We start from the raw sequence: 20174 nt of genomic DNA on the forward strand, positions 1-20174 counted from the left end.
GTGCAGTGCCATACCTAAGTTATATACAAAGATCCCGGTTGCTATGGAATTTTGTTCTTTTATTTTGTTCTAAATTTTTCAGCTTTAATTTGTCTTAAAGTCTTACTGTTTTTGTTTAGTTGTGTCTAGGTTTGGTTAAGTTCTTCTGGGCTGGTAGGGAACTGTGTGATATCGCTTTAAAAATTTATTTTTGAGAAACATTTACCAGACAGGTGCTCATTGTCCACAATAGTTTCCTCTTGGATTCCTGGAAACAATTTCAAGCCACAGACTATAGAAAAAAATATTTTCACCTGTTTCAAGGATTTAGGTCTATGCCCTAAATAATGTATGAATCAGGTTTTTCAGCTGGAAGAGCTTAGACGTTCTCATATTTTAGGACCGTTAGTTTGATTCCCAACTGAAAGTAAAGTTCAGACACTCAAGTGGTTGATTGTGTAAGTGGATTAATTTGTTGCTTGCACAGTTTCTAGATGTATCAGTCGTTTGGAGTGAATTTTCTCTGGAAAATAGTCGAATTTCAAAATTCTACAATTAGGAATGATTTCTAGCCATAATATGCCTGTTTAGGCAAAGGAGTTAAATTGACTACTAGGGCATCTTGTGGATATGGCTTGTCTTTTACGACAAGGTGGCTGGACAATAGGAAAACCTCAAGGAAATTTCAACAAAAATGTCTGACAACATGACACCTACACGGACGCCAAGTTGTTGTATGTAAACTTGTGCATTTTTTTTTTTCAAAGAAAGATATGTTTTTCAAGAATTGGGAAATGAAAGAATGTTTTTTTGTCAACGTTTGTGTTGATGTAGACTACCAGCTCTTTTGTTAGGCTTAGCTGGGACTGATGGGGTGGTCCTTAGACCTCAACTGCTACAGACTACAGCCAATACTTTGATGTACCGGAATGCTATGGAAGAGATTTGTTTTGATCTACCACAAGTGGCAATATGAACAGGTGCACTGTTTTCATATGGTTTTTGTATGTGACCAATTTGGAAGTGTGCTGTAAATAATATTGGACTGCCCAAGTTACTAAATAGTCCTGTCATAACTGAAGTGTTTCAAATACTTTGAATCCTTAAAGTGAGGTTAAATTGTGCACCTAAATGAAATACACAGGATCACATTATTTAGTTCTTAAAATCAAGTCAGACAGAAGGATGAAAATGAAAATATTAATGCCTCTTTCAACACATTTTACTTTACACCGAGGAGCTGAGATGGGTAGATTGGAACAGGTCCGAAGTAAACGAATTTCTAATTAATAAATAGCTGTTCTCTATGACTAGTTTGGACTGGACTAATGAAGAGCTGTGTTCCAGAGCCAGAATGCTGGATGCTGCTACATTTTCTAAGGAGCAACGAGCGGTACAGCGATGTCCAGTATCACTGATGAAGGAGACAAGTCGTGTTGCCATGCTCTCTGAGACATGGATCAAGAAAGCATCCAAAAGTTTCCATATTTCGGGGGAGGTAGACATGTTTTGGAGAAAATAGTTTCCATACCTTCATCTAAATCAAGAGTTTCGAGGGGATTGTTGTTGATGTACATTTTGATCTCTTGCGTGAGACTTGACTGGCCTACTCTTACAAAACTGGTGGAGTAAGATATGTATGAATACATCTTTCAGGCATGTTCTTGTGTTTATCTCCCCTACTTTGGAAACTTTTGGTGCGTCCTCTAGCACTGTTTGAACTGCAAGCCTCTACACACGAGCAAGCATATGTGCGCATTCTCGCACATACATACATGCACAGAATACGACATGCATATTATATATATACAGGGTCACAAAGATAGTGTCATCTGCAAGACACCATACTTAACTTTGTCTGTTTTATTAATTGCAATCATTGAATATGTACTATTTCATGATTTTAGCCAAATGGAGTGATAGAGTAGTTGTTCGCGTTGATGATTGTACTTTGAACTACTTTTGAGCTGACAGGAAAACGAAGAGGTCCACCAAACAGTCACGCCCTGTTCTCCGGGCTCGTGTCATTTTGGCCACATGCATGCTGCTCTAGCTGTGTTTGCTGTGAACCCATTACTAACAACCATGCATCTTGAGTTCAGTGTCTTCATTCATTTCATCTTTTACAATTCAATAAATATCTTTGCTTTGCATTTGTGGCTAACCCTTTACTGCTCTTATTTTTCAATTTGCTTCTAGAAGTATGCCTTGCAGATGCAGATTCAGACTAGAGACTAGAGATTTTAGCTTTAATTAAGTACCACCGAAAACACAAATGATTGGGCTAAGATGATGATAGCAGTGAATATGTACAGTCTACAGGCACTACTAGTTTGATGAACTATCCCTTCTCTGGAATGTCATTGTCTTCCTTCCATCCCAGTATCCTCTACTATCAAACGCCAAGATTCTATCTTTCACTCATGAAGTGTTTCTGATGCTTTTTTAAAGGGGGTCAGACAATTAATTGCTTTGTACTCTTACCGCTATGTCCTCTGATCTTCTGCATTCCAAGCTCTTTCATATCTATCAATCCACCTGTACCCCTTTTCAAAAGTTCCGGATATTAAATTATTAAAATAGTTGTGATACAAATGGTCCTTAAACCATATGGTCCGTAAATTTAGAGTCTGCTAACACATTTTCATGGGGTCTAAAAAGCTCAAGATTGTTTTTTTTTTAGCCAATTGGCTTCTCAATTGTTAGAAGTAGTATTCAGGAATGAGGTGGGAAGAGTCCCCTTGTTTTTATGTTAAATATACATATTATGCCTCTATTTTTTTGTGGTGCAAACACTTGGTGGTGTCTTTGTTTTGGTAATCCGATGGTTCAATTCTAAGTTTAATTAATGACCCCTTTAAGAGGCAGATATCCAGTCACTGTTCTTGATATCCAGAAAAAGTGCAAGGTATAATTTATTCTTTTTTTTTTTTTGCTTTGATTTGTAGACATATTATAATGATCAACTGAGGGGCCTACGTTCTGGTCAGTGACCCCTAGCTTCAGCTAAATTACTAAAAATGCATTATTTAATTGTGAACTCTGGATTAATCTAAAGATATAGAGTTATAGTAATACAAGTTTTGAGGCATAACGCTGTGCCTAGTAGCTCCGCCATAGACATGAAGGTTGATGGAAATAGTCCATAACATGTATAAATTTAGTCCTAAAAAAAGGTTTGTGGCATAAATTTTCAATGGAACAATTGTACTTAACTTGAACTCGTGCTTACCCATACCAGGCACCACTCCACAAATTTTTATTTATGGCTACCTCCGCTTACATATTATATTTCATTTGCAGTTCCTTTGTGGCTCGCCAGTACTTGTGTAGATTTGCTTTTGCTGCCTTCCAACTATTCCAAGCTTAATGTCCTCATTTCAACCTTTTCCAAACGTGCAATGCATTGCTTTATTCATGCACACAGTATGACTTCATTATGACGAGACAATCCAGAAGGTAGTGTATTGGACTTCTGTGTGGCAGTCCTCATTCAAATCCACATCGGACTGATTTTGAAATTAGGTGATTTGAGATTTCTTTTTTCTCTCCAGAGCGCTCTAAAAATGTAATCTATCATTATTGTCTATTTGGTCCTAATTGAAATGGAAGTTACAGCAGAGGTCCTGTCTTTAGAATAACACTGAAGATGAAGGGGGTTGTCAAACCCATATCTATCATGACTAAGTAGAATTTGCTGACCATATCAATGCAGAAAAGGTTTCCTAAGTAGTCACTATCCCTAACTTTGACCGTTTCGAAAAAGGCTGTAGACTGTCAGGTCATACTTTGGGGTACTGAGCTGATGAAGTGGAATGAACTGCCCCTTTGAGTGACTTTTCTAAATGGAGCATTCATCAAAATAGGATATTCAAGAGGAACTTTCATTTATTTTTTTTAAATCACCTCAAATTACTGTGATGGAGTGGATGTGTCAAAGAGAACAAGGTTCACTTAATATTATAATATAATTAGTAGACTTCGGTCACAGATTTCAAAATGTTAACACTGTGTTGACTTTTTTGACAATTAAAGGTCAAATGTGATGAAATAGACCTCATATTATTATGTAGACTTTATAGACTTCGCAATGGTGGGAAGAACTTACAGAAATGATGTCATAGTACAGCGTATCACTAAAGACGAGGCAGAGTCAATGTAGGGATGAGGTAATAATGGTAGCCACATTATGAGGTCCTTGTGCTATGTGTTAATCTCTCTGCCCTCTATTGTGTGATGTTGATGTCGATTGTGTGAGTGTGTGTGTGTGTGTGTGTGTGAGAGAGAGAGTAAATCTTAGAGTGAAAGCGATTGAGAGTGAGAAAGAGAAAGAATAAGAAAGAGAGAGAGATTTATCACGGTTGATTTGACATAATGTATGCTTGCTGTTCGTCTTGCTGCCATTAACTTTTGGCATTTGCTTGCTTTCCATCCATTTCCAAAAACAAAGTTTTAACAACTTGCTTTAAGTAACAAGATGAAAAAAGATAGCGTCCAGTTCTGGGAAAATTGTCTAGACCTATAATAGAATACCGCTCCGACGAGTCGCTTGCAGAGCTTTGTCATCCTGCTGATAATCTCAGTTGTCACCACCCATCTAAACCTCCACCCATCTGTAGTGTGGTAAAAAATTCGTGGTGCCACTTATCCTTAAATATCTTTGTAATGGTTTAGTCATTGTCACCCATACTTTGCACAGCAGTTTCAGACAATTTGTCTTAACTTAATCATATTTCTCCACAACAATTGAGGCTAAATTTTAAAATCACAAAACTTGTTATAAGAAATTAACTTTATAGCGAACACTTTTTTGCTCAAAAAGTTCACAAAACATACATTCAATAAAGATAATCTCGCGATTAGAAAAAAATGACAGACTTGCTTTTAAAAGCAATATTGTCCCAGCTGTTCCTTTTAAACTCAGTATAAACCAACCACTGGGATATCTTGGCAGTAGGCCTATCTATTAAGTAATTTTCTAGAATAGAGCTTGCAGGTGTTTACAAAAATATTGATCTGAAAAGACAAATTGATACAAGTCACTGTGCAAAAGCTGAAGAGTTATTATTTTATAGTGTAGGAGATATTTGACAATAAGTTGTGCCACGAATTTTTGACTGCACAATAAGTAACTTCAGCCAACTTCACACGTGCTCACGTCCATACTACTACTACTCACACTTAGTAACACCCTGATGCATGCTCACTCAGTCATACAAAAAATTCTGTCGGTGCAAGCATGCATGCACTGGTCCTGGTACACACGTTCTCATTCTGCAGCCTAACATTCAAGATACATAGTGTGATGATACCGAGCATAAATGTTTATGAAAATGTAGTTTTGATAATTATACTAAGGTTGGGGATGCTTTGATGATGATGATGATAATGATGATGATGAGGGTGATGAGGATGACAATGATGATGAAGGTCCTGTTGGTGTTGTTAGGGTGATGGAGTTAAAGAAAAAGAAAGGAGACCTTTGGTGGTCTTCGGTCTGACTCTTGGAAGTAATAGAAATGACTGGGCAAACATAACCATGCAGCGATAGCATATAGCATGTCCTGTGATGCTGACATCATGTGACCAATTGTTTTGGATGCTGATGGAACTTTGAAAGCTGAGGGGTTCTCCCGATGACTGCATGTACTACACATTGGAGGTTGACAGGGCATTAAGCAAGCCAGGCGGTTTGTATTTGCAGTGTTGTCTTCTTCAGAGAACAAGGGACAAAGTATTTTTGGTAAGACTCAACGAGATCTATGTCTTCAATTTCATTGTTTGTAAGCTTTTGTCAGACAAAAGAACCATATACTGGCTTCTGTGGTTTAGTTGTTAGGCTGTTTGTGGTTGCGCAAAGAAGACTCAAGCCTGAAATAGCATGCCTCCCTAGTGATCTAAATTGTGTCTATGGAGGCGTAAAACACTTACAAATATTTACAATTACTAGAGAACAGTACTGTGCTCTTGGTGTTTATGGTGAGAAAGTCTGGATCCAATCAATGTCGTACAGAATTATACCCTTTCCAGTTGTAAACAGCTGATGAACGAACATATTATGACCAATGTGACTGACTCAGCCTCAAAACCATTTCTAATCTGTATTGTTTTGCAACTTTCACTTTATTTGGACCCCACCAATAGTGGATAACATTTAAAGAAGCTTTCTCCTCTCTGAGTTATTGACAATCGTTTCACTGATTTTAAACACTAGCATCTGTGGTGTAGTGGTTGGGCTCTTTGCCATCACACACAGAAGATGTGAGTTCAGTTCCCAAGTGGGAAAGATTTTCATGGAGTACATTGGTCTGTCCTCTGGGATGTTGTGTCTCACTCAGGCCAGGTTGACCCTACTCAGAGTCAAAGACGGCCTCCTTATAATTGATCTAAATTTTGTGGATTGAAGTGTAAAACATTCATAATTTTTAGAAAAGAGTTCTCTCTGCTGTCCTTATCTTCTGATTATCATTCATGTCATTTTCCCCCCACCCTGTCTCCCCCCTCCCCTCCGACGGGCAGCCGATAGTGGAGACCCCTCTGACAAGCGCCCGCATCCTGTTTGACTACCAAGCTATCAAGGAGGATGAGGTGACCGTCAACAAAGGGGAACTGGTGCAGATCCTCAACATGAACCACCAGAACATGTACCTGGTCCACAGACCGGCCAATCACAACTCTCCCGCAGCCGAGGGATGGGTGCCCAGTCACATCATTGGACCCAGAGATGGAGAGGGCAGTCTCAAGTATGTGCTCTTGATAAGTTTATTTTTTTTTACTTGTGGAAACCTGATTTTTAAAAAAATAATTTTTCTCGCTCCTCCTGTTGCTTCTGTCATCTGTTAGTCTTGCTTTGTGGTGTCGTTTGCTCCTTCCTTCCTATACACATCTTTTGTCCTTACGTCTCCTCCTTTTCTTTGTATGTTACTCTCTATAGCAAGTGAAACATTTTTAGCACAACTTATCATTAAATATCTCTTTAACAGGTGAATCAATGTCGCCCATAATTTGCACCACAGTTTGTATCAATTTGTCTTAACTTAATCATATTTTTCCACAACAATTAAGAATAAGTTAAGAAACTTTTCTTCTTAAATTTAAAACAATGCTGCTAGACTGATAACAAGATCTAAAAAACGAGACCATGTCACTCCATTATTAAAAGAACTGAATTGGCTCCCTGTAAAAGAAAGAATAATATTTAGAATCTGCGTCATGTGTTTCAAATGTGTAAATAAAACTGCTCCTTTTTATCTACAAGAACTTATTAGTATTTATAAGCCAGGGAGAAACCTAGGATCATCAAACGATAACACCCTACTTGTGACACCTGTAAAATCATACAAATCATATGGAGAGAGATCTTTCTCATATCTTGGTCCATTTATGTGGAACAGATTACCCATGAAACTAAGACAAATAAAAACACTTGATAGCTTCAAAAGACACCTTACACATTTTCTGTTCCTACAGGCCTATCATTCATAAGCTTTTAACATTATTTTTCATTATAGTTGTTCTGTTCCTATGTCTGGATGAAAATAGTCTGTGTGTGTGTGTGTGTTTGTGTGTGTGTGTGTGTGTGTGTGTGTGTGTGTGTGTGTGTGTGTGTGTGTGTGTGTGCATTAATGTCTATTGCATGAGAAGAAAGGAAGTAGTAAGAAAGGTTTTTGAAAAATGGGTATTCCAATGCGCACTGAGCTACTTTTTTGGAAATGCGCTCTATAAATGTTATATATTATTATTATTATTATTATTATTATTAAATTTATATAACATACTGTTAATCTCCGCCACAGGGAAAATGGAATTGTTCACAGCACTTCCCACTCCTCACACACATTTTGCGTACACTTATGGCCTATGTCACAGCTCACCAATGACACTTTTTAGAGGCAGAACTTGTTACAAGAAATTTATTGTATTGTGAACTCACTTTTGCACTAAAGGTTCTCGAAACACGTTCAATAAAGATAGTGTCATGATTAGAGACAAATGGCAGACTTGCCCCTTCTGTAAACCTTTTAAAATCTGTAGAAATCACCCACTTGGATATTTTATTAGTGATTATTGAGGAATTTTCTAGAATACAGCCAAAGGATGTTTACAAAAATCTTAATCTGTTATGACTAATTGATACAAATCATTATGCAAAAGCTGGAGAGTCTATATTTATCAGTTTAGGAGATATTTGACAATAAGTTGCGCCACGAATTTTTTACCGTACTGTAATAACACCTATAATTTTCAGCACTTTTTTATCTATTTGTGTTGTGAGTGCTGTAAAACTAGTAGGCCTACTAAAACTGACTAAACTTGAAATAATAGAGTACTTTTTATCTCTCCCCCAGTTGGTTCTGTCATCTCTTTCTTCCTTTTTCCTGGCACTGAATTACTTTTAAGGTGTCAATGTGTTTCTCTTTACTCAATGAATTACTTATTTGATTCCTCAATGTTGAAGCTTAATGTTCTTACTGACTTGAAATACGTCTTAATTCTTAATGAAGAAATAACATTTATTTCACTGGCAGGTGTTGAGACTGAGAAGACAGGTGTTTTATTTCCTTAACAGGAAGAGAAATGTTTGTATTTTTTTTGTTTTTCCTTCTTTCCTATCCAACATCTATCATCCTTATCTCTCTTTCTCATTTTCTTATTGTTACTCTCTAGTAAAACTTTTAATCATTGTTACTGATATGATCTAATTGTGCTGTATGTGCTGTAAAATGCGTACTATACTAAAAACATAAAAAAAACCAATCTTTTATCTCTGTGGCTCATGTGACTTCCTTCGTTCACCAAACAGCAGGAAATTCTCCAAGCAAATGTTCAAGATCAAGAAGCCCATGTTCCGCTCCCCTCAGCGCTACGACTCAGACTCACACGACCGACGAGACATGGATGGGATGACCAGCCTGGAGAGAAAGTCCAAATCATTGGGCCGGGACGGCAAGCCCAGGGTCAAGGTAAGTCTGGTTGCCCTTCATGACATTGTGTTTTTGAGGTTGGGACATCATGTGACGCTATTTATGTGGCTTTTGTCCCTCAATGGAGGAAACTTGTCCCTCAAATGTTGCAAGTGGAAATTTGACAAAACTTGCTGCAACATGCATTGTGTATAGTATTAGAATGAAATGTGGTCTTCCCAATTTGAAGTATGTTTTTAACAAAAAGTCTCGAAAAGGTTATGGTTCCTATGGTTACCAAAGAGTCCTATCACAGTTTGAGGCGGTGTAAAAATTTTCTTTACCAACACCAAGCCCTGTTCCTAAATGCTGTACCCCAAGGTTTTTTTGTGTACTTTTTTTTTCGTTTTGCCTATTTCATTTTTAAGGAATGGTTTGAATTGACAATCTGATTTGCTAAGATTCATGTTTTCCAATACAGAAGGGCCACGTTTAACATTTTGGGAATGACTTGAGTTCAGGAATTTCATTGAAGATTGTAAATTCAAGTTGTGCTCCTAAAATAAAACCCCTGGAATACAGTATGCCAACTAAAAACAAAACTAAAATGATCTCTTGGTGGTCCCTATAACCGTCTTTATCCTCAGCCTGCATACACAAGTCTTGAGAGCTGGTAATTAAAGTCAAGAAGGTTTCCACCAATCCCAATGTGTTCCTCCTATGTTTCTCAACAGCTACTCTCTCCTGACCTGGGCCTGGAGGTGCCTCCCATTGTCCAACAGCCACTGACCAGCCTGACCGTCCAGGCTGGAGATATCGCCACACTGACCTGTCGCTTGTGTGGCCGACCTCGACCTTTGGTCACCTGGCGCTACCAGGACTCACAGGTCATAGGTCACAGTTCACGGGTCATGATGATGTATAATGAGGAAGGTCTGGCTACCCTACAGGTGAGTCATCTCGTGAGTGGGTGGTTGGTGGGTGCTCTGGTGTGGTTTGCTTTTTCTTTCCTATCAAACATCTATCGTTCATATCTATCCTTCCTTGTTATGCAGCTGCCTGAGGGGGCTCTCGTGGCCTAGAGGTTAAGGTGTTGGCCTCTCATTCAAAGGTCCCGGGTTCGATTCCGGGTAGCGACCAAAAAATTTTCTTCTCTAAAATTGTCTCCTTTCACATCCTTCCCTGCTCTCTAACAATGTTCTGTTGTCTGCTTTCCTTTCCACTTTCTGCCCCCACCCCCTCACCTCCTTTGCCCCCTCCTCTGGGCTCCTGACTCTCTCTGCAGCCTTTCTACTGCTACTCCTTGGCCCCTCCTTACTGCTGTCTTTCTGCCACACCCCTGATCTTCTGGTAGGAAAGATCTACACCTAGCCTTCTCGGACAAGGGCGAAAAATCTCGGAGGACCCGTGTGCAAATTGCGCACGTTAAAGATCCCTTGGTGGTCTAAAATCGATAAGAGTAGGCTTCGGCCGCCACCCGGGCAAAATTCAAAATTTCCTACCAACTGAAAATATTAGGTGTGTCCCGCGCGCTGATATGACCTATGCAGTTGCGAGCGCCGTAAAACACTTTACAAAAACAAAAAAAAACAGCTGCCTGACTTCCTGAGAGTATGTCCAATCCATCGTCATCACTTTCTTCCTACCTCATCTCTGACTGGGATCTGTTTTGTTTTCCTTAACACTTCCTCGTTGGTGACTCTGTTCTCAGTAACTTTCTTAGACACTTGTTCAAGAAAACTTGGATCCTCTTTATGCAAGTCTGTGATGCATTCCATGTCTCACATCCATACAACAGGACTGATTTCACATTTGAATTGAAAATCCTCAGCTTTGTTCGAAGTGAGATATCTGGTCTTCCAAATCCCATTCAAAGATATGAAAGCAGCCTGTGTCCCGGCACTAGATGACCATTTTTGTGTTGATGTGCTTCTCTTTACTCAAAGTTCAAAGTGTTCTTACTAAAACTATTAGAAAGCGTGTTTGATCTTGTTTTTTCCATATACATATGAAATGAATTGTCTAAGATCATGTTCTAATGTGTGGGGGTTTTTTTCTGTCTGGTGTTTCTCAGCTGTCGAATGTCTCGACCACGGACACAGGAGAGTACTCTTGTGTGGCCACCAGTGAGCTCGGCACTGTCGTCACCCGAGCAATGCTGTCTGTACTGGGTGAGTTACTGTCGTTTTCCCGTTGGTGGTTGCTGGAAAGACTGTTTTTCATTAACTAACAGGGAGATAGCGTGAAGTCTCCAAAAGGTTCAGAAATGTTTTTTGTGTATTTTGAAAGTTTTGTTGTTTTTAAAAAAAATTAAATTATTGTGGGGTAGTGAGGATCTTCCATCAAATATCTTCTGCGTTCCTTTGCTAGAGCTCAAAGGGTAACTGACTGTAAGATTTTCACAGTGAAGTTGATTTTTACATATTTGAGCATTATATCTACATGAGATGAAGAATTATCCTTTACCTGAGAGGTAACCACGTGGCATTTTCAATGGTACTCTTGATATTTATGCTGACTTGAGTGGTTTCATTTCTGAGTTTGAATTAATTTTGAATTTTACCCTGACAGATGCCCGACTGGTCTTGCACTCTTCAATTTTAGAACCGCCATATAAGCTTTGAGGTGTGGAACTTCCACGTGTCCTCTGAATGTTTTTGTCCTTATTGGAGAAGACTAGGTGCTGGATCCTTCCTACTTTAAGATCAGGTGGTGTAGAAAACATGAGAAAAGAGCAAACATTTTTTAAATCTGTTTTAATTCATATCAGTCTTTAAAATGGGTTAGTCTTCCACTGCTCAATGAGTATTTGTCCAGTTCTGCGTTGAACCTAAAATGTATTATGAGTTTGGCCCTCTGTGAGACTGAATTTGACATCTGGTGTTCATGGTCAAATGCCTTCCTCAGACCGGCCAGGGCCCCCCGGACTGCCTGTGATAAGGAACCAGGTGGGGACGGCCGTACACCTGGAGTGGGCCCCGCCCGTCAACGCTCAGACCATGGCCTCCATGAGCTCGGGTGTGCCTGTACAGATACAGGGCTACACAGTGGAGTACAGGGAGGCTGGTGAGTTCTGCTGCTGTGCTCTGGCAATGTGTCTGTATTTGTCCTTGTGCCTCTTTGTCTTTGTCATTCTCTCTGCCTGTCTTTGTCTGTGTTTGTGTGCCTGTCTTTTCTTGTTGTATGTCCCTCTATAAATACCTCTTCTCTCTCTCTCTCTCTCTCTCTCTCTCTCTCTCTCTCTCTCTCTCTCTCTCTCTCTCTCTCTCTCTCTCTCTCTCTCTCTCTCTCTCTCTCTCTCTCTCTCTCTCTCCGTCTGTCTGTCTGTCTGTCTGTCTGTCTGTCTGTCTGTCTGTCTGTCTGTCTGTCTGTCTCATGTCACGCTCATAACTGTGCCTGATCTGCAACAGGGAATTGCTGCTTTTTCTTTCCTAATCCTTACTATTGTCATTTTCCTCTACTTCTTTTGTATGTTTGTCACTCTCTTGTGACCTGCTATTTCCGGGGTGCCTTGGTAGTCGAAGCAGACCTTGTGCTGTTGAAGCTAGAGGGGTGAGCAGAGTAAGTCTGATTCCCTGTAAGGAGTTCTCTGTTGACGCCCACCCCTTGGCTCTCATATGACCTTATGCAGTTTCTTGCGCCGCAAAACCCTCTACTAAATTATTTTTTAAAAATCTATCTCTCTATCTGTCTATCTATCTATCTATCTATCTCACATACTCCTATAATCAATCATACAGGTTACTTGTCACTTATTATTTTAGCTGTAAGCATCCTTATATGTTGTTAAGACCGGTAACTCACATCATAATTTTCCCCATATGCATACAGAACTACAAATCATAGGTTGTAATTTGATGGATTTTAATTTTTGCAGGTTATAAATGAAAAAGTGTATGTTCTTGTCATAGTAACATATTTTGATTTTTGATGAATTGTGTATATATATAGACTCTATATGACATTTTTCACCTCAAAATGGTATGTGTTTAAAACAATAATAATATGTGTGTTGCATCCACATAATAACATTGGCGTGCTAACTTTAACAAATCATATATGTTTCCAGGTGCCACAGCCTGGCAGTTGGCCATCCCCTATGTGCCCAACACTTCTCAAGTCATTGGCGACCTGGAACCTGGCATTACCTACCAATTCCGTGTCAGCGCCAATAACGCTATAGGCATCAGTGAGCCAAGCAAGTCTTCGAACTATGTGGCCATACCCAGTGAATATGGTAAGTTGCAGTCAAGTAATTGCACAATCAAACATGTCTCAAGAGAAACACCCATTGTTCATGAGGAGAGGGGTTATCTTAGACAAGTGGTCCTCTTGGACAGTGTCACCTTTAGTTTAGTTTTAGTACAAGTTTTACAGCACTTGCAACACAATAAGGTCATATAAGTATGGAAGATTAGAGGTGTTACAAGGGAGTAACAAACTCAAAAAATAAGGAGGGGAGGTAAGGACGATAGATGTTCAATAGGAAAGAAGAAGCGAACCACACCAGAGTACCTGCCGACTGCTCTCACAGTGTATTCATAATATAGGAAAAAAACACAAATGGTAAATCTAAAGTGGTCATTTGTACAGGTGGTTGTCTTGGACAGGTGGTCTTTAAACAGGTTTGACTGTATTTCAGAGTTTTGTTTGGTCAGTTTATACTGTAATGAAGACACTGATATATGATAAACATGGCCAGGCTATGACGAATGTGAATTGCCTTATGTCCCTCACTACCAACTTAGTTTTTGTCATTGTCATAACAAAATGATTGTGATAAAATATCGTGCAAAAATGACATAGGTTATGATTGATGTGCTTTAATCTTTGTATGTACTATTACATGTAACTTAAAATAATTGTATTGAGGCAAGCTAGTTTATACTGATGTCAGGACTAATGTGTTGTGACATACATTTTTGTTGTGTGTGCTTAAGGCTTTATTATTTGATGTGACTACTGTGTTATGATTAGTTTGTAGAGACATTTGGTTTATGACACATGTGTTATTTAGTAACCTGTGTCGAGAAATCTGTTGACCAAGATGTGATTTTTATCTGTCTGTCTACAGAGCTCAGTGAGAGAGAGGACGCCCCATGTGTCATGTGGAAGTCCACTTTTGAGAACGACTTCACTGACCTTGGCGAGATAGGGAAGTAAGTGTCAGCAGTCACACCATCGTGATAAATACTTCTCAAGATTGTGGTCTTGACCCAGAGTAATATTGTGTAGGATTGCACAAGACGAAGGGGTTTAGTGTGTTAAGTGGTTGATTCAATAATTCCAGTACTTTCTGCCTTTCCAGTAAAAATCAGAATTAGCCCATTTTTGTTAAAGTCAGGGCACTCTCTTAATTTGCAACAGTACCTGTAAAATATCCCTATGAAATTAATCAAGAGGAAAAACCAACTGTAATCCCCAAAGAATAAGCTAAGTTCATCATGAAAAAGTGAAATATAGGGTGGGTCTTGGTAGGGTCAATGTTACTTAGCTTGTTTTTCCCTTGACCCCTTCATATATTTGAAGCACCAATTTTTACCCTTGTTTTGTTTCACTTTGACGTTGGATTCTTTTTGTAAGTGTTTTGATTACCAAATGAGTTTGAACCAGTATCGTGTCCATCTTATGCAAAAATGAAAACTGAAATAAATATTCAGTTTCTATTTCACTTCAAGTTTTTAAAGAATTTGTGAGCTAAAATTATATTTGCATACCAGAAAATCATATTGTGCAACGAATTGTTTCAAAGGGTTTAATAAAAAGGGTCATAGTTTTTGGATAAATAGTATTATTCAGACACAAAAATCACCAGGATGGAGAAGCTGAAATTGATTTTTTGATGGTCGTTTTTTCTGAACCCTGAAGGCAGTATGATTCTGATGCTTAAGAGGGAGTTGTTATCGGAACATGTTTGGTAGAAAAGGTCGTATTCACAAGTATTTGTTTAGAAAAGGTCGTATTCACAAGTATTTGTTTAGAAAAGGTCGTATTCACAAGTATTTGTTTAGAAAAGGTCGTATTCACAAGTATTTGTTTAGAAAAGGTCGTATTCACAAGTATTTGTTTAGAAAAGGTCGTATTCACAAGTATTTGTTTAGAAAAGGTCGTATTCACAAGTATTTGTTTAGAAAAGGTCGTATTCACAAGTATTTGTTTAGAAAAGGTCGTATTCACAAGTATTTGTTTAGAAAAGGTCGTATTCACAAGTATTTGTTTAGAAAAGGTCGTATTCACAAGTACAGTCGAACCTGTGTAAGACTGCCACTCATTGTCAAGGGGAAAAGTGGCCGTATAAGACAGGTGGCCGTCTTAGGCAGGACTGATCAAGATGAAGAAAACAAACCATTTCTTTCTGAGGTCCCAACCGAAGATAGCCGCTTTGTTGTTGTTGTTATTGTTTTCGTTGTTTTTTGTTCTTTTTTTTTTTTTGTTGCTGCTTTTGTGCAAGGGTGACAATAAAACGAAATATGTCAGACAGGGAGGACCGAGTGCTATGGTAAAACAAACACACGGGTTGCCACCACTCGCAGAACGAGCGACGCTTCTGTCTCAAGTTCATGTTGACGTCCATTGTTACTTTGTTACAGACTGGGTAAACAGTGACCGCTCATCTCACTTACGATTTGTGTATGAGTTCTGAGCGGGGCTTACTTAAAGGTTATGAGAGATCGCACGCTGACCCCAATGGCAGCTGAAAATTTGTTACCTATTGGTCAACAGTGGGAGGGGCCTACGCAACATGATCGGTTGGAGGGACTACCTAACAACAACGACAGGTGATTGAATTATGACGGCTCGCCAACAACGCCAGGGGCCACTGCACAATTTATGACAAAATGTATTGGAGTCACAAAGGTGGCCGTCTAAGACAGGTGTTATTGCTTTGTGTGATAGGGGTTGTGTGTTAAAATATGGTGGCCGTGGCCGAGTTGGACAGGTGCCCGTTTTACACAGTTAAATTGTATAGAAAAAATGCAAGGGGGGGAAATGGAAAGTGGCCGTTTGTACAGGTGGTCGTCTTATAGAGGTGGCCATCAGGGCAGGTTCGACTGTATTTGTTTTATAGTGTGTGTTTTTTTTTGTGTTGAAAGCTTACATTTGGGGGCTAATTAGATGATTCATGTAAAAAAACAAATTATAAAGTGTGTTTGTATTGAAAACAAATGACTAAAAACGGCAGCCATTTTGTTTTTCTTTTTGAACGAGTTATTTTTTTGGGTCAAAAGTTTTTTCTTATTTTTAATCAAATAAATTTGAAATATTGCAGGTAGACACTACAAGATATGATAAAACTTTACACCAAAGATTTTTCTGATTGAATAATTATTTTGATTTTGATTTATTGATAAGATATTTCAAAATCTACATTTTGACTGCCTAGTGGAAGATTCTGCTATACGGGTACGCCATTTTGAAAAGTGAAGAATGACTGAGTCCTTCACTGAGCAGTCAATTTGCCCATAGAATTGAGGTTGTTTTTTTTATTGCACTTGCCCTTAAGTTTTTGCCTTTTCCCATTTCCCTAGGGGCAGGTTCTCCATCGTCCATCGATGTGTCCAGAAGTGCTCGGGCCAGGAGCTGGCGGTCAAGCTGATCACCAAGCGACTGACCAGGAAGGAGGCTGCGGAGATTGAGTTCAACACGGTGCAGAGTCTGCAGCAGACCAACCTAGTCAAAGTGTTTGATCTGTACGAGAGCCCAGCCCATTACCTCATCATCATGCAGCTGTGAGTGGACGGGGTTTTCCTTACTTCATAAGTGTGTTTGTGGGTGGGTGGATGGTAGGTGTGTTTGTGGGTGGGTAGATGGTAGGTGTGTTTGTGGGTGGGTGGATGGTAGGTGTGTTTGTGGGTGGGTAGATGGTAGGTGTGTTTGTGGGTGGGTAGATGGTAGGTGTGTTTGTGGGTGGGTAGATGGTTGGGGGACGTCAGTGTGGTAATCTGTTTTTCTGTGTGACTATTTATGTGGGGGGGTTTTGTTGTGTATTTTGAGAGGAAACGGTGATGGGAGGGAGGATTTGGTATTCGTTTTTATGTTGTAGGATAAGTAAGGCAGATCAACACCACACTTTAAAAAAGGGAAAGGCAATGCTATTTTCTGTGAGTTGTGGCATTTGTTGAATGGCATTAGTTATATTTTGTGTACATATGAGTTTATACACATAATTGTTGGAATGGAGAAGTGTAAAGTTGGGGACCCTCAAAGACTATCTAAAAATATGTTTTTTGGGGGATGATGGCAATTGTTTATGTGGATGTGTATATATAAATGTGTTCATATTTTTGTTTCCTCCTTACAGTCTTGATATTATGAAATAACTTGTCAAGATTATTTATCATCTCAAAAGCTTTTTTTTGGTGTACTTTTTAATGGTTTAATCTAATTTCTTTTGATCAGATTGGATCAGGGCCGACTGCTGGAGTTCATCTGTGGAAAACATCATTTTGACGAACTGCTGGCTGCGGAGTACCTGGCACAGCTGCTGGACTGTCTGCAGTACCTGCACAACTGTCGTATTGCTCACCTGGATGTGAAGGTGAGAACTGTTGGACTTTTTATGCTACGAGTGTTGTGCCATGATTATCGAGGAGCATGCTGATCCTGAAATAGTCTGAAACAGCAGATGCATTGTTCTTGATCAGACATTGACGGATGAACTATTATGGGTGTGGTATTGTGTTTATACGATGTTGATGAATTATTGTAAATAAAGTTTGGATGAATTATTGTAAATAATGTATATTTTGTACTTGCCGTCATACTCTACATTTTCTAAAAAGGAATCAGAAAAAGTGCTTTTTATCATTGGAAGGGATTTGTTTTTTAAACAGTGGAAGTGGTATTCAATAATTTTTTTTTTAATCAATGAAAGTTTTGGGGTTTTTTTTTCGTTTTTTTTAAATCAATGAAAGTGATATGTTATAATGTCTTTATCAATGAAAATGATGTTATTGTTTCTTCATCAATGAAAGTGATATGTTATAGTTTTTTATCAATGAAAATGAAAGGATATTTGACTACTTTTTATCGATAAAGGTGGTGTTTTATCATTTTAAAAGTTTTATCTTAATACCTTGTGTTTCAGCCGGAGAACCTGATGGTGGAGGTGTCGCCGACCATGGTGCTCCTCAAAATTGTGGACTTTGGCGACGCCCGGCACATCTACAACAACTACTACATCCATCCGATGATTGGCCACCCGGAGTTCACCAGCCCAGAGGTGGTCAGCGGCACGCCAGTCGGCCTTCTCACAGATATCTGGTCAGTTTACGTATTTATAGGAGGTTGGGAGTTTTCTTGTGTTTTGTCTAAGAAGTGTGCAGGGTTTGTACAGGTCTTACAAAACTGGAATACTGGTGGAATTTTGTTTTTATTTTCCAAGCTATAGAAAACTCTTGGAATTTGGGAAAATTGGTAAAATTCTTCGGAAAGTCTTATAAAAACAAATTTTTAGCTAGATCTATTGTAAAAATATTTCGTAAAAGTTTAGAAGGCCTCAACTTTACGCTTTCTGAAGTGTAACATAATGTATATTTGCATGCTGAATGAAATTTTTCTTCCGAAATGACATGTTATTCATCTTGGAAAAAAGAAATCTGGTTTTGAAAATTCTTGGAAAAGTCTTGGAAAAAAAATCTCCTGCTCAGTATGAACCCTGAGTGTGTGTTAGTTTGTTTATGTATGTTTGTTCACAGATATCTTATTAGTTTGCAATGTAATGGAGGGGATTTATTATTGTGTGTGTATATATGTGTGTATTTTTATTCTTCTATGCTTGTTCACGATATCTGGTCAGTTTACGCTGTCACAGAGGGGATTTAGTCTTGTGTTGACATGAGTGTGTGTGGTTGTGTATTATTTTGTTTTTGTGTGTTTGTTATTAGATATCAGATCTGGTTTATATTTGCTGTGTCGCAGTATTTAATCTTTTGGTTGTGTATGTGTATATTTTGTATGCTCTTTTGGATCAATGTCTGTCGTATTGCGTGGATGGTTGGAGGGTGCCTCTGGTATGTCTAACTGCGTTTATGTCATCACATATAGACACACATGAATGCGTAGATTGACCTGTAATTGTTACTCTTGCATGGAGATTAGCAATAAATACATTCTCTTAACTTCCTCCTCATATTGATTTCCTCTCTGTCTCCTTTCATTTCCCCAGGAGTGTTGGTGTCTTCTTGTATGTCCTGTTGAGTGGAGTTTCGCCGTTTTTGGACGAGAGCCAAGAAGAAACCTGTTCCAATATCGTACGTAATGACTTCTGCTTCCCTGATGAGTACTTTGCTGGTATCTCTCCAGAGGCAAAAGACCTGGTCCGCTTTATGCTGGTGGAGGAGGTCGGGTAAGTCGGCTCTCATGGACAAATTGCTACCACAGAGTTACAAAGTTTTATCTTCTCAGTTCTTGGTTTAAATTTTCACAAAAAGTCAAACTTTTTTTATTGCAGTTTTTTAAAAATATCTTAATAACGACTCTGAATAATCTAACGATTTTTTATACTGCAGACAGAACATTTGTTTTCTGACCTCATGGTATTAGTAATTCAAAACGACCAAAAATGTCAAATAGAATGTTGTAATTTATTTGTATTGCAAGTGTTGCAAAACCAAAAGTAAACCTCTGATTTTCAACTCTTATGTAAACTATTTGTGTTGCTTAAAGTGAAACATGTTATACAATATTTATGCCTACAGTAAACGCCCTACAGCTCAGGCGTGTCTGGAGAGTGCATGGATCAAGAAGGCAGCCATGCACCGCAGCTCTCCCATCCGACCCAAGCCCATCAACATGACCCGCTTGTCCGACTTCATTCAGAGGAGGAAGCACCAGGTGAGTGCAGCGGTTGGATGGAGGGCGCCACCAGTAAATCCTACTTCTTCTGTTTCCATCTATTGTTTCTGTCTGTCTTTCTTGCTTTTCCTCTTCCCTAAATGACTGTTATGATGTACAAAAAAGTGGAAAGACCTAGAATAATGCCAAGAAGCTAGCTTAAGATAGGGAAAATGGAAAATATATGTCTGTGGCCTATACCCTGATTCAGGATGAGAAAGACCAGGATGAAATGATGATGACGATATGACTGTTGTTGTTCATCAAAGTGCTTCTCTTTATTCAAACAAACAAGGAGCACGGTCTAGTGGACCCAAAGTCGAACCCTTTCTGTATATGTCTGGGCAAGACGAGTATTTGAGTCTGTCACATTTAGACAGATACTAATAGAAATTTCCTCCTGAAAGTTTTAAGAGTATTATAGTTTACAGATTTTAGGATACAGATTTCAGGACA

At 38.8% G+C, this 20174-nt stretch overlaps 1 protein-coding gene across 1 annotated transcript in view; it reads left to right on the forward strand.

Annotated features, from left to right (window-relative positions):
• Nucleotides 1-20174, forward strand: part of LOC101859429 (triple functional domain protein) — a 45224-nt gene that overhangs the window by 20282 nt on the left and 4768 nt on the right. The window contains exons 11-22 of the mRNA XM_013086336.2: nucleotides 6499-6722; nucleotides 8783-8942; nucleotides 9617-9832; nucleotides 10957-11053; nucleotides 11790-11948; nucleotides 12952-13119; nucleotides 13957-14041; nucleotides 16412-16612; nucleotides 17283-17421; nucleotides 17971-18146; nucleotides 19051-19230; nucleotides 19583-19718. Coding sequence (XP_012941790.2) covers nucleotides 6499-6722; nucleotides 8783-8942; nucleotides 9617-9832; nucleotides 10957-11053; nucleotides 11790-11948; nucleotides 12952-13119; nucleotides 13957-14041; nucleotides 16412-16612; nucleotides 17283-17421; nucleotides 17971-18146; nucleotides 19051-19230; nucleotides 19583-19718 — 1941 coding nt within the window. The remainder of the gene's footprint in view (nucleotides 1-6498; nucleotides 6723-8782; nucleotides 8943-9616; nucleotides 9833-10956; nucleotides 11054-11789; nucleotides 11949-12951; nucleotides 13120-13956; nucleotides 14042-16411; nucleotides 16613-17282; nucleotides 17422-17970; nucleotides 18147-19050; nucleotides 19231-19582; nucleotides 19719-20174) is intronic.

Source organism: Aplysia californica, unplaced genomic scaffold, assembly GCF_000002075.1.
Source record: "Aplysia californica isolate F4 #8 unplaced genomic scaffold, AplCal3.0 scaffold00456, whole genome shotgun sequence".
In the NCBI taxonomy this organism is placed as follows: Eukaryota; Metazoa; Mollusca; class Gastropoda; order Aplysiida; family Aplysiidae; genus Aplysia; species Aplysia californica.